Below are 15,581 nucleotides of genomic sequence, written 5' to 3'. Positions count from 1 at the left end.
AGTAAGTAACGTTTCTACTTAAACATTTCAGTGTGTTTTATTTTATTCAAACTATTATTTTATTCAAAATTGACTGGCAATAAGTGAAAATGGTTCCAAATTGAATCCTACATCATTTAGTTTTCAGTGTGTATGTATTTATTTAGCTTTCTAGTGAACACATGTATATATACCCTGTTGTAAAAGATGGATTAATCCATTTTATGCTGGTTTAATCTGGACTCTCAGTCTTGCCAAGCTGATGAAAACCTCTTTAAAACCAGTCAAATAAGTCTGATCAAGCTCGGAGACCTTTCTAAGCACAGGTATGTTTCCTGATAGGTCGGCGGTCATGTCTGTGCCGCAGCATCACCGTCAGTTTTAAGGGTTCTTCCACCCAAAACCCCACTTTAACCCCTGAATTGCATCTGTCATGTCTGTGTTAATAAAGACAGGTGCAGCTGCTTCTACTTCATAGTGTAAACACACACACACACACACTAATTACACATGTGATGGTGCTGCTGACAGCTCAAGGATACAGGAAGAAAGGGCAACATTTGTGTTTTCTGTGTGTTAGATTGGAAAGAAAATGCAGGATTCCGTGGTAACAAGGTGCCAGTATGGTGTTCCTCGTTGGTGACCTAGATTTGCACCGGCCAATCACGTGCCACGACCCCGCCCCCCATTCCAGTGATAGGATTTAGAACTCACAGACACAAGCCCACACACAAACGCTGACTGTACATCAACCCCCTCCACATAGCAATGGGAAACCCCTTTAATTCCCAGATGCAGCAGGGGGTTCAGGCATAACACACACACACACACACACACACACACACACACTCACATTCAAACTCATGTTACTGGATGTGATGAACTGCACTTAAAACCTCACTACACTGCGTGATAGAATTGAATTCTCTGGTCAGATGATATGAACAAATTAACATGTTTTTATTCTTTACAAAAAAGAACTATGGCAGTACTTTGATTCTTTAATATATACATATTAAAATACCATATTTATTTATCATGTTAAATGGTGCTGTAATGACATTTCAATTATAATTGTGTTAAGCAAAACACATTGCTTTACTTGTTTTATACATTGTATATATTTATGCTAATACTGTACCATGGCACTTCTTGTAAGAGATACAGCTTCAGTGGCATACATACACTAGCACATGCACAGCAGTTTTATTATTTTTATAAACATGCATATATGTACACACACACACACACACACACGATGATCTCTGATACTGTGAACAAAAAATGGACTTGCATGAAGAACATATTAGACAAGATTATAGTCAGTGTGTGTGTGTGTGTGTGTGTGTAAGACAGGAACACAGTTAATTTTATTTATCTTCAGGGAAGGAAATTGCAGCGTTGCAGTAACAAAAACATTTAATGCTGTGCAGGAGAAAACATCCAGATGTGATAGATAGATAGATAGATAGATAGATAGATTGATTAATACATGTTTATTTTATTTTAATTAATAGATTTATATATTCATAAATTCATTGGTAAGTTCATAGATTAATTTATAGATAGTTGGATGGATGGATTTATTAATTAATTCATAATTTATTTATTAACTCATGAATGGATGAATACATTATGACTTGGAATTTTTTTTTTTTTAACTAGATTTCCTATGAAATGGTACATTATTTGATCAACAAATGTAAAGAATTATGGTTGATATTAATTTGTGTTATTTATCACAGTGGAAAAGAAAAGTCAAGTCAAGGTTCTGTGACAGTTGTGTGGTACAGTGTGTGTGTGTGTGATATATGTGTACTGAGAACACTGTGCAATATTAATATTAGCATGGTAGTGTGCTATTCTGAAGTGTACGTGAGTGTGTGTGTGTTTATTTCAGTGTGTTTTTTACCCTTTGGCAAGGTGCAGAAGCCTGAACACACACACACACACACACACACACACACACACACACACATACACACACCTGCCCTGAGGCAGTGATGATGAGCAGACGCTCTGTATTTACAGCTGATGTTAATAGAATACACAGAGAAACATCTGACAGTGACGAGAAAGGCTACAAAGAAAGAAAGAAAGACCGCCTTTGTGTCACAGTTTCCACACACACACACACACACACACACTGAGATTAATTGAGCCTTACATTCATTTTAAACATGTAGGAAGACAAAGACAAAAAGTCCAAGAGTTCTATGAAGTTTGTATTTGAATTTCAAATTTTATTGTGTCTTTGCACAAAGCCTTTGATTATTGGCTTTTCTCAGTTGAGCTTTCTGATTGGTTTATAAACATGCTTTAAAATTGTACTTATATTAAAATGACAGCGTTTGCAACAGAATACTAGCGTACTGTTTCCGCATACTGCACCGAAGTATACACTGAGTAGAGTTTAATGGTTTAATTCATTTTTATAGAATGTGAAACGGCATCCATGGTAATCATTTCAGACCGTAGTTTGTTACACGTTTCATTCTGCAGTATTACATTTATCATATTTAATTTTGCCATTTTGTCTTGGAAATAAAAATAATGGTTATGTTTTCATTACAGTTTTGTATAACTTTTGGCAATCAGAACAAGAATCAATTGAATAATAATTATTATATATTTTTTAAATAACATTAATTTGTTCATTGGAAATGCAAAGTCAGGTCAAGCACAAGGCATTGTGGGATACAGCTTTGCACACACAGGGCTGGACAGTGCAAGGGTTTTAGGTGCGTTTGCAACTAAAAATAAATGTGCAAACTGTAAACTGAATTTAGGAGCGTGTGTGAATAAAAAAAGTGTTAAAATTCAGTTTCATAAACAGGTAGCTTTTGTATTCATTAATTCATAGATTAATTTGTTCATTGATTCTTAGATTACTTTTTAAATAATATTACATTTTGTGTTTTTTCCTTGAAATTTTTTTTTTTTTTAATAGCTTTGCATAGCTTGTGTAAGTCAGAACAATAATTAAGCCAATAAAAAAATGTGTGACTAAAAATAGATTAGAGCTAGATAGATGGATATAACTGTAAAATTTATTTAAAAGCATGTGTGTGAATAACAAATTCCCCTTTAAAAAGCTTAATGAAATGGAAGGTTATTTTTGAAATCTAAGTGTTTTTTAATATCTTATACTGTAATATGTTGTAGTGCATGATTCTAAATGAGCGGCTTTGTGACAATATGCTCTGGTTGTAAACTGCAATTTAATAAAATATAGTATAACAGTATAGTATATAACTATCGTAGAAAGAGAAATATTATGAGAGGTACAGTAGTGTTAAAAACATAAGCAGTAATTGTTTTCTTGTTTTTAATTTTGCACAGGAATCTGTCCAAGAAATACCAGCCTAAGAAGAAAGAGGAAGATGACAATAAGTATGTATCATTTTGCTCATTGCTTTCATGATTTCATGTTTGATGTCTCTCACCGATGGTGTCCCGTCCTGTCTTAGGTACACGTGGTGCCGTGCGTTTCATTCGACGCTTAACGAGATGAACGATTACGCAGGACAGCATGAGGTCATCGCAGAGAACATGATGTCACAGATCATCGCCGAACTCACGCGATACACACAGGAAATCAAAACAGAGAGGAAAGCGGTGAGTGAACAATTTAATGTGTATATATATATATATATATATATATATATATAATTTTTTTTTTATTTTACATTTTTTATCATTTATTTTTTATTATTATTATTATTTTCATTTTTTTTCTTTTTTTTATCTGTATTTTAAATTTTTTTGGTCATTTTAATTTCTTTTAAATGTTGTTGTATTTTTTTTTTTTTTATTTTTTTGTTTGATTCGTGTTTATTTTATTTTTATATTATTTTTAATTGCTTTTTATATTTTATTTTTTGTTTTGTTTATATACCTTATTTTATTTTTTTGTTTAATTTTAAGTTAGCTTTTTTATGTTTATTTAAATTTATTTAAACATTTTATTGCCAGTTCATCATCCGGACATTTTCTCTTCTAAATGATCATATTTGTCAGAATTACAGCACATCATGCTCTTTTTTCCATAAATAGAGATGCTATTGCATGTTTATGCTAAAAGTTTCTGATGTGTTTATATGAATTACACTCATTTGTGTGTGTGTGTGTGTGTGTATTTCATCATTCCACATAAACACACACACACACAGACGAGACACTGAGCACTCAAGGTCATGGACTGTATGATTTATATGTCCAGACAGCATTGAACAAGAGCAGTATCTAAGCACAAAATGCATATTTCATTTAGCAAATAAGATGAAGGCATTTAGATGTCAACCTGAAGAACTCAGATTTCCCAGCATTCAACACTCACACAAACACTGAGCAGGGCTCCATGGTGTCTGTCTGGACCATTTCCCAGAATGCTGCTTCTCTCCTGTTTCATAAACCTATCATTTCTCTCTCTTTATCTGTCCGTCTATCCATTTCTTTCTTTTGTCAGCCTCAGTACAGTTGCTTCATGTTGTTGATTCGATACACACTTGCTATTTTCGGATGTATTTGTGCACTTATATAAATATATATATGTATAACTTGTAGTTTATTCTGTAGTTTATGCATTTTGCAATAGAGAATTAATTAAATTAAAAACCGTCTTGCTCTATTTCCCTTGTTTAATCCAGACAGCATATGGTGTGGTGCTGTAATTCTCTATTAAACCCTCTGTTGAAGAAGCTTTACGTTGACTGGGCCTGTAACATGTGTGTTTGAGACATGCTCCATCTGTAGGCCTTGTTCAGAAGTTCTGGGATGTGATAAATCTGCTTCATATCACCTCACTCGTCTAGATCCAGAAATCACTAGCTGAGCTTTTGCAGGGAAAAAGAAGAAACAAGAGAAGAACGAAAAACAAAAGCACATACATTTAAGACAAAGAGCAGACTGGTCTCGTGTATCCAGAGTTTTGACTAACAGCATAAAGCCGTATTCAGGCCAGGAGCCGCCTACTTCAGAAGAGACTGTCTGACAGACATGTGAAGTTGCTTTTATGTGCCATTTAGAAGCAAGTTTCTCTGAAATTGAAACCTAGACCTTGATTTCAGACAATGTTCTCAATTTCAAGAAAATAATACCTTTTATCTTCTTTTATTTAGTTTTCTGTATTTTTATTTTAGGTTTTTGTTCATTTCAATTTCTTTTTAAAATTTGTTGCCTTTTTATTTATTTTAATTTTATTTATATTATTTTACTTTTTATATTTTTATCGTTTTGTTTTGTCAATATACTGTATTCCATTATTTTTGTACAAAGTTTGTTTTTTGTTTGTTTTTATGTTTTATAATAATAATACATTACATTTTATACATTTTTTATAAATACATTTTATTGCATTTAATTTTTATAAATTTTTTATTTGATTTGATTTTTAAAATTCCTTTTTATTTTTAGTTAAAGTTATTTTGTATTTGTTTAATCTTATTTATTTAATTTTCTGTATTTTTATTTTTTGTTCATTTCAATTTCATTTTAAAAGTAGTTGTAGTTTGTTTGATGCATTATTATTAGTACCATTATACTTTATTATTTTGTTTTATTTATATATTTTCTTTTATTATTTTGTTTAATTTAAAGTTTACTTTTGTTTGTTTAAATTTAAATGTAACATTTTTTTTAAATTCCATTTTATTTTATTTTATTTTTTGTTTTTCCTTTTTTAGTTTCGTCTCTTTTGTCTGTTTGTCAGGTCACATTTTTTTCTCTGTTATTTAGTGAAGCTTTGTTTTTTAAAAACAGCTAGAAATCTACTTCCTCTTTAAGAACAGGTGCACTTCTTCTGATTGGCTGAAACTATAAAGACTGATTCCAGATCAGCTGTGAGTTTAGATTTCACTTTGTTAGTTTGTTCTAATGGGCCTCAAAAAGCAGTAGAATTAGACTGTTGTTGAGCGCTTTTGCCCGTTGTGTGTGTGTGTGCGTGTCAGTTTTCACGTTTATCTGTTTTTAAAGAACTGAGAGGGTCAATAAAACTCAACTGGAGTTTAAAATACTTTAAAAACCATAAATAAATATACCATATTGTGTATTTGTTTGTTCATTCGTGCTTTAAAAGTTTCGATCGCTGTGCTAGACACAATTGGCCTCCTTCAGCATCGACCGACTGTGTGGTTTTGTACCCATAATGCTTTGTGCTGTATAGCGTTTTATTCACACGCTGCATGCCTGCATTCCTTATTCAGCCCAGAAACTCAGCGCTGAATACTAAACACATTCACACTCTTTCATTCCTTCACTCATTTGCTCACTGTCAGTCCTTCTGTCCGGTCAAACACACTTCACTGATTCCCGTTCAGTCACCACAGAGATCTCCTGATGCATAGATCCTAACTTAGACTTTGTGAAAACATTTTAGCTCTGAGTTTGTGTTCGGCGGCACCTGTGTGAGATTCAGAAATATAAGTGTTTTAATTTATATGATTATTTCAGGAATATTCTAAATGATACTTTTTCAGTCATTTAATACATTTTCGGATAACTGTAATATTTCTTTGGTTCATGAAAAATTGTGTGTGTGTGTGTGTGTTTGTGTGTATATATATATATATATATATATATATATATATATATATATATATATATATATATATATATATATATATATATATATATATATATATATATATATATATATATATATATATATATATATATATATATATATATATAATGAATACAGAACACTGAAATATATTTCTATAAATATCGGAATAAATTTAAAACCAGATAAATATTAAATTATATAAATTGTAAATATTAGTATTTTTTAAATAATTTTAGAAATATTAAAATAAAATTAACAAATATATTAATTACATTTATTTTATTATATATATATGTAATGCATATCTTAAATAAAACATACTGTTATAATAATAATTAAAAAATAATTTATGGTTAATACATTGTTTCTAAATTTGAGAAAATGTAAACATTTAAAATATTTTTTGTATTATTAATAATATAATATTTATATAAATATATTTCTATATTTTTATTGATTTAGATATGAAAAATAAAGTTTTTATGTTCATATATATATATATATATATATATATATATATATATATATATATATATATATTATAAAATATATATTTTAGGAATGTTCTAAATGTTTTCAAACAGATCAGCGTTTCAAAAGTGTCGCAGAACTGTAGTATTTACACTCTTAAGGAAGTCAAACACTGCATGACTCGCACATTTATCTGGAAAGTATTGTACATTTTTCAACTTTAAGAGAGAGCTACTTAAGATCCAGATACAGTCTGCAATTCAAATACAGTAAAATACATTCAACCAAGTGGAAGGACAGTGAGCTGTTTGTCTTGTGTGATTGCACTGATATGAACGGTCTGCTGATGTTTAATGCTGTCTGACTCTGTGTAGTAAACAGGATATTGAGTCTAATCTGTGTCATTAAGACAGATCTGACCGTCTGACATTCACTACAGGTGTCTGTCAGGTCAAGACGAGACTGGACTCAGAGTTATCATAAGCATACATGTTATAGGACTTAATAAGGAATGCTCCGGGTTCAGTCTGTGATATTTTGTCGGTTGCAATTTAAACAGAAATTCAGATTTACAGTAATGCCGTCTTCAGCTGATCTCAGACCTGCATGAGAAGCAGCTCTTTATCTGTGTGGCACACTGAGCTCTTTGTGTGGGAGATATTTGAGCGTTGGCCAAACGAACACTTTCCTGGAGTGCTCAGGCCAAGAGGAGCCGTTGAGAGATACACACAGACGGCCTGGAGTGTGACGACACACACACACACACACACACACACACACACACACACACACACACACACACACACACACACACACACACAGGATACACACAGAACACAGCAATATGGCTTCCTGGCACCTCACACACATGCAAACACACACACTTTCTTTCAGGTTCAGACGCACATAGAAACAGATCATCCTGATTGTGTTTATAAAAAATATTTCTATCTTCACTAACTGCAAATATGAGCTCCTTAATGTTCAGATTGTTCCTTCTTGACAGTAATGTGACGAAATTTCCCATTATGTATGTTAAACTATGATGGCTATTAAAAAATGAGAGATAAATGTCTTCATCTTTCTCTCTGACAGCATTTCCATGATGGGCGGAAGGCACAGCAACAGGTCGAAGCCAGTTGGAAACAGCTGGAAGCGGTGAGTTCAGTCAAGATCAATTACAACTCCGTAATCTTTATAATAAATGAGCACTGAAATCATAATTTTATCAGATGGTAATACTATGGTACTTTGACATACAGTAGTGTCCAAAATTCTGGGAAGCATTATTCTACACCTTATTGTAATACAGATTAAATGATGAAAATATTAAAATTATATTAAATATTTCTTAACTTAAAACAGTATTTTTAAGATTAATTTAATGTATATGTCAATGCAACATTTTAATAAAAATAAAAAATTAAATGAATAAAATATTCAAATTAAATGTTATAATTAATTTTAGAATTAAAATATTATATATTGTATTTTTTTAAACATATCATTAAACTTTTATTATTCAGTACAACTAATTATTCAAATATTACAATGAAATCATATAGTTTTCAATTTAAAATATGTAATATTATTAATATTTTATTTATTTTTGTGTTTTTAAAAATAATTAAACATTATTCAGTTCACCATTTTAATGCATATGCAATTATTAAAAAATTAAAGTTTTAATAATTAATTTGAAAATGTAATTATTTCAATAAAATATAAATTATTTAAATATTATAGTCAAATTAAATAATTTCAAAATTAAAATATTTGTTATGTTTTTTTTTTTTATCAGTTAAACTTAAACTACACACTCAGAAAAAAGTGACAAAAGCATTCTCTGGAGCAGTACCATTTCAAAAGGTAAAAATATGTAACACTAAGATAATAATATGTACACTTTAGGTATTAATAACTTTAAGGTACTAATATGTACTTTTTAGGGTTTAAATAAGGTACAAAGATGCAGATTTTGAAGGGTACCTTTAAGGCTTTTGTACCTTTTTTCTAAAAGTGTAGCTGTATACCATGCTACTGAATGAATGCCATATTCACTTACTTCAAAGTATACCATGGTATTACCATAGTAAATGTCCAAAAGGTTAAGATAACCCCTTATCCATTAGATACTGTGTGTGTGATCAGAGGGACATCACACACACACTGAAGCAGACAGGATATATCAGGACATTCCTCTGTGAGCCGCTGTCTCAGAGTGTGTGGTGTTTGAGATGGATTGTGTCATTGTTAACTGAGTGTTCTGGCTGTTTGTTGATTCAGTGTGTGTGCGTGTGTGTGTGTGAGAGAACAAGAGAGCACTGCCTGTGTGTGTCCGTGTGTAAGAATGAGTTGATTGTGTGTGTGTGTTTGCGTGATCGGTCAATGGTCAGTGCGGACACAAATGTTGATTGTCCCTTCACATAAATGAGCGCCAGAGCGAGATGAAGAATAAACAATTTGATAATGGATGAACGTTTATTATACCGCAGTTCACACATCTGTTCGGTGGGCTGAGTGTTTTAGTGTGATTTAGTTATTCATCTAATAAGTACATGAATCTAAAGCAGTGTGATCTGCCATGGTTTAATGTGTGTGTGTGTGTTTGTGTGTGTGTGTGTGTGTGCAGTGTAAGCGAAAGTTTGAGCGGGACTGTAAAGAAGCAGATCGAGCCCAGCAGTATTTTGAGAAGATGGACGCAGACATCAACGTGACGAAAGCAGACGTGGAGAAGGTAAGAGCGTCTATCTATCTATCTATCTATCTATCTATCTATCTATCTATCTATCTATCTATCTATCTATCTATCTATCTGTCTGTCTGTCTGTCTGTCTGTCTGTCTGTCTGTCTGTCTGCCTCTCTGTCTGTCTGTCTGTCTGTCTGTCTGCCTCTCTGTCTGTCTGTCTGTGCGGTGTCTGTCTGACTGTCTGTCTGTCTGTCTGTCTGTCTGTGTGTGTGTCTGTCTGTCTGTCTGTCTGTCTGTCTGCCTCTCTGTCTGTCTGTCTGTCTGTCTGTCTGTCTGCCTCTCTGTCTGTCTGTCTGTGCGGTGTCTGTCTGACTGTCTGTCTGTCTGTCTGTCTGTCTGTGTGTGTGTCTGTCTGTCTGTCTGTCTGTCTGCCTCTCTGTCTGTCTGTCTGTGCGGTGTCTGTCTGTCTGTCTGTCTGCCTCTCTGTCTGTCTGTCTGTCTGTCTGTCTGTCTGTCTGTCTGTCTGTCTGCCTCTCTGTCTGTCTGTCTGTCTGTCTGTCTGTCTGTCTGTCTGTCTGCCTCTCTGTCTGTCTGTCTGTCTGTCTGTCTGTCTGTCTGTCTGTCTGTCTGTCTGTCTGTCTGCCTCTCTGTCTGTCTGTCTGTCTGTCTGTCTGTCTGTCTGTCTGTCTGCCTCTCTGTCTGTCTGTCTGTCTGTCTGTCTGTCTGTCTGTCTGTCTGTCTGTCTGTCTGTCTGTCTGTCTGCCTCTCTGTCTGTCTGTCTGTCTGTCTGTCTGTCTGTCTGCCTCTCTGTCTGTCTGTCTGACTGTCTGTCTGTCTGACTGTCTGTGTGTGTGTCTGTCTGTCTGTCTGTCTGCCTCTCTGTCTGTCTGTCTGTCTGTCTGTCTGTCTGTGTGTCTGTCTGTCTGTCTGCCTGCCTGTCTGCGTCTGTCTGTGTATGTCTGTCTGTGTCTGTCTGTCTGTCTGTCTGTCTTCATTTTATCTATCATCATCTCACTTTGTTTTATTTAGCATCAGTTTAGTTTATATAAAATGAAAAAGTCTTAAGCCTGAATTATTCACATGTGTCTGTTTTTCATCTTAACACATCCCTCACTGGCTGTGGTGCTGTGTGGAAACTCGACTGTGTGTGTGTGTGTGTGTGTGTGTGGAGTCACACAGGACAGGCAACATCGCCTACGTTCTCTTTACTCATTTTCAGTATTTTTTTGTTCAGAGCGTGTGCTGGGCAGATGTCTCTGCGATAGCTTGAGTCAAAAAAAGAGATATTTCCTAAGTATTCAGATGTGGAAAACAGCTCTTGCTTCCAACAATCCAGAGAGCATTTTTTAGTCATTTAACAGTCAAATAGTGAAAAAGCCAAGAGATCTTTCAGGTAGCTTGCGTGAGGATTCAAAAATTTCAGTGCAAAGCCGAAGCCAATCTTGCAGATCTCCTTTGTTAATGAAAATGCAGATGTTTCAGGTACAACAGCTGCATTGGCTCAATTAGTGAGTGACTACATTCAGAATAGCATTCTATTTCTGCAGTTTGCAGTATGTATACTATGTACAGTATTTGGATTGTGAATGCATGGGACACTTGAATGGGCTCCTATGCATATAACCAGAGCATCCCAAAATGCAATGCGTCTTGACTTGCTCTTCCATTTACACCGAGACACATAAGTTCAGTCTGCCAAAGTTTGACATTTTTGCTAAATATTTATTTAAAAATGCTAAATAACCATATTTACTTTTGAGCTGATGATTAGACGTCAGTTACTGAATTAAACTTGCAACATAATGAGGTCATTTAACAACAACATGGCAGTTTGCAAGTTACTATATGATGGATATAATTAATTGTGTTGTTTTAACGCATGTTGGTTTGATGTGTCAATATCACTGTTGTGTTACTGTTTAGGTTTAATTACTAACTCATTAGTAGCCAAAGCTAACTAATGTCAATATGTGTTTTTTTAATCATGCCTTGAAGCGATGTTACCTGAAGGTAGGTGCACGGCGGCAGGTCTGTGTGTGTGTACGTGTGTGTCTGTGTGTCGGGACACTGTTGTTCCCTGTCCAGCCATGGCCACGCCCACACCACACACCTGCTGAAAGGCAAACCAGTCACAGGCTTGATTAAAGTTTGTCTGTGCTGCTGCTCCACCAGTCACATCGCTCCAGGCATGAATATTTAAACATGTAAATTTTGAAGCGACCTGTTCTGCTGGCCCATGTATAAATGTTGCTTACCATATCACAGTTTATTTAGGAGGTGTCTACTTGTGTGTGTTTATGAATCATCAGCATCTGGTGGTCTGTCTAAGTTGTGCAAAAAAGATATATAATATAATATAATATAATATAATATAATATAATATAATATAATATAATATAATATAAATTATACAAATAAATTAATTATATATGTATATTAAATTAAATAAAAATACAAAAACAAAATAAATATGTAATTAAAAATCTATGCTGTATGTTCACCTTCCATTTATTTGTAATTGATTGATTCCATTTATTTGTAATTGATTTTTAATTGACTTTTATAATTTATCAAATAAAATAATATATATAAAATAATATGTTATTAACATGTATATGCTTAAATTGAAAATGTAAATTTGATTATTAAATAATATTCATTCTGTTTATTTATATACATTTATATGTAATTTATTTATATTTATATTACTATCAGTTTATTTACATTATAATTAGATTTAAATAAAATAAAAATGGCATATCACTCATTGCTTGTGCATTACTTTTTTCCCTCAAATATAAGAATATTTAAATGTACGAATAGTGCATTTAGTACATTTAATATACAATAGTACATTTTAATATAAAAATAAAAATCATATAAAAACCAAACATTGTTGTATTTATTTATATTTTGTATATAATTTTTTATTTTATTTTGTATGAAATAAAAATATATATAAAAACTAAAAATGAATATGTTTTTATATCATATATATAAATATATACATATATATGTGTGTGCGTGTGTGTGTATTTGAATATAAATAGTATGTATTTGAATGCAATATTCCTACATTTAAATATTCTTACATTTAAGAAAAAAATTCAATGCACAAGCAGTGAGTGCAAATGTAATTTTAGCATATATTTTTCTGAACTTCCTGTCGGCTCATGCACACGTCTGCTTTTGCTGAGCTGCTGGTGAAGTTTGAGTGTTTTCATGGCAACACTGAAGCTCAGGTTAACCAGTGTGATTTCCTAGAATCGGATCAGGATGTGGTTGACATGACACTGCTTTCTCTGTATCGTTAAAATGCATTAGTATACTTTAGAATTGCGTTTATTTCAGCAGCATGCATTTGAATATTTCTTCAAACCACAAGAGCTCTTGAGCGTTGTGTAGGATGTTTATGTCTTGTAGATTTTATTTTAGCCTTTCACATATATGTCATATTTGCCATTACACTCTGAAGTGTGTGTTAGATATAAACGAATCTGTGAGAATTAAGCTAAAGGTGTTTCTATATTGAGTCAGTATATAAGCTAGATAATAGTATAATAGTATAGATAATAACATAACAATAATATGATAGCATAGAGTCAGTGCGAGTGGATTTTGAGGTTTGTGAGTGAATTTAGGGGAAGTCATTGAGTCTGAAAACAAAAGTGTGTTATTTTGAGTGCACTACATTCTCCAGTCACAGCGATAACAGCATCTCTTCCATTTAAATGAGAGTTTTTGTCTTTTTATTGATTTCTGCATCATCACACCAGGTAGCCCCGCCCACAATGAAATCTCATTGGTTAAAAATCTAATTACGCATAACGGTATATTAAACATCAGACAAGTTTGAAACTAATTATGACTTTAGAAAACCATGCGATTTTAATCATCTGAATGTTAATGTTCTTGCAAAGATGTAGGAAGATGCAAAACATGTGTGGGCTCTTATTTAGCATATATGTTTAAGTCCATGTGGCTTTTAGGGGTATAATTAATCAAATTAATTTTAACAATATAGAATAATCAATAATATTTAATTCTCTCTCTTTTAGGCACGGCAGCAGGCTCAGATGAGACACCAGATGGCTTCTGACAGCAAGAATGAATATTCCTCATACCTCCAGAAGTTCAACCAGGAACAGAACGAACATTATTACACCATCATCCCTAATATCTTCCAGGTGCACACGCACACACACACACACACACAGAAACATTCACTGGGAATGAATAAGCTACTAATATTGTTTTTTATTTGCATGCACCAGCTGTATTATTTATGAATTCACTATTGTGAATAATGCAAATTAAGTAACAGCATAAACACACCCCAAAACACGATATGCATGGAACAGTTCCTGATCTCTCAGATCTCTACTCAAATATACACACACTAAATCTGTGTGTGTGTGTGTGTGTGTGTGTGTTTTGAGAGCAGAAGATCCAGGCAATGGAGGAGAAGAGGATAGAGCGAATGGGCGAGTCGCTGAAGACATATGCAGAGGTGGACCGACAGATTCTGCCCATCATTGGGAAATGCCTGGACGGAATAACACAAGTAGCCGAGTCCATCGAACCCAAGAATGTAAGTAACACACTCTGTCGCATCCTTTTCTGTTTAAAATACCTCTTATTCTCTCATAGAAACTCAATCTGAATTGAACAAGACACATCTCCTGACACATTTAACGTCATTACTGACTCCATCGCTGATCTAGGATCAGTCTCTGGCTGTTTGGTTAGACATTTCATAGAAAAGGAATGGCAAAGAACAGGGCTGTGAAATGTCTTCAACTGCTGTTCAAATGTTTGGGTCTATAAGATGTTTTACTGTCTTGGGCTCATTTATTTGATTAGAAATTCAGTGAAATTGTGAAATATTATTACCATTTAAAGTAGCTCTTTTCTTTTTGAATATATTGTAAAATGTAATTTATTCCTGTGATCAAACCTGTATTTTCAGCATCATTACTCCAGTCTACTATCACATGATCCTTAAGAAATTATTCTGATATGCTAATTTGCTGCTCAGAAGCATTTCTGATTATTATCATCAATGTTGAAAACAGTGCTGCTTCATATTTTTTTGGCAACGTTTTGTCAGGATTATTTAATGAATAGAAAGTTCAAAAGAACAGCATTTATTGGAAAATCTTTTGTAACTTTATCAATTTAATGATAAAATAAACAATTAAGTAATAATTAAAAAAATAACAACAACAAAGGTCTTACAGGCAGCAAACTTAGCTCACGTTTAATTTTTTTATTTGTTTCAGGTTTATGTACGTATTTTTCGGACCATAAGTCGCACCTGAGTATAAGTTGCATCAGTCCAAAAATACGTCATGATGAGAAAAAAAAACATACTGGACTATAAGTCGCATTTATTTAGAAAAAAGAGAAAACATTACCGTCTACAGCATACAGTATAGAGCGCCCTCTCACGGCTGGAGACGGTATTGTTTTCTCTTGGTTCATATCTCTTGGTTCATTTCTCTTGGTTCATGTCAAATTAATTTTGATAAATAAGTCGCACATGACTATAAGTAGCAGGACCAGCCAAACTATGAAAAAAAGTGCGACTTATAGTCCGGAAAATACGGTAATAGAAATTTGTGTAAATACATATTTTCAATTATATAGCTAATATTGTAATAAGGATATAAGTAATAATGACACAATATTACATACTGAAGGCTTTGTAATTGGTTTGCCCTTTACAGCATTATTATCATTTGAGACAAATTAAATATGCCATCTAAAAAGATATCCTCTGATGTAGCCCAGTATCACTGAAAGGTTTTTAATGCATGTTTCCTGTCTTTTTAATTATTTACTGACAGCGCAATTGCAGAAATTATGTATTTAGAT

General features: G+C 33.1%; 1 protein-coding gene across 18 annotated transcripts in view; it reads left to right on the top strand.

Annotated features, from left to right (window-relative positions):
- LOC113064408 (formin-binding protein 1-like) overlaps positions 1 to 15,581 on the top strand; it is a 59,076-nt gene that overhangs the window by 24,251 nt on the left and 19,244 nt on the right. For all 18 annotated transcript variants that reach the window (XM_026235226.1, XM_026235224.1, XM_026235220.1 and 15 more), the window contains exons 3-8: positions 3,322 to 3,372; positions 3,450 to 3,597; positions 8,111 to 8,173; positions 9,648 to 9,752; positions 13,763 to 13,891; positions 14,149 to 14,295. In XM_026235226.1, the coding sequence (XP_026091011.1) occupies positions 3,322 to 3,372; positions 3,450 to 3,597; positions 8,111 to 8,173; positions 9,648 to 9,752; positions 13,763 to 13,891; positions 14,149 to 14,295 (643 nt within the window). The remainder of the gene's footprint in view (positions 1 to 3,321; positions 3,373 to 3,449; positions 3,598 to 8,110; positions 8,174 to 9,647; positions 9,753 to 13,762; positions 13,892 to 14,148; positions 14,296 to 15,581) is intronic.

Source organism: Carassius auratus, chromosome 46, assembly GCF_003368295.1.
Source record: "Carassius auratus strain Wakin chromosome 46, ASM336829v1, whole genome shotgun sequence".
Lineage (NCBI taxonomy): Eukaryota > Metazoa > Chordata > Actinopteri > Cypriniformes > Cyprinidae > Carassius > Carassius auratus.
The sequence above is the reverse complement of the archived record's forward strand: the minus strand, read 5'-3'. Positions and strand labels throughout refer to the sequence as shown.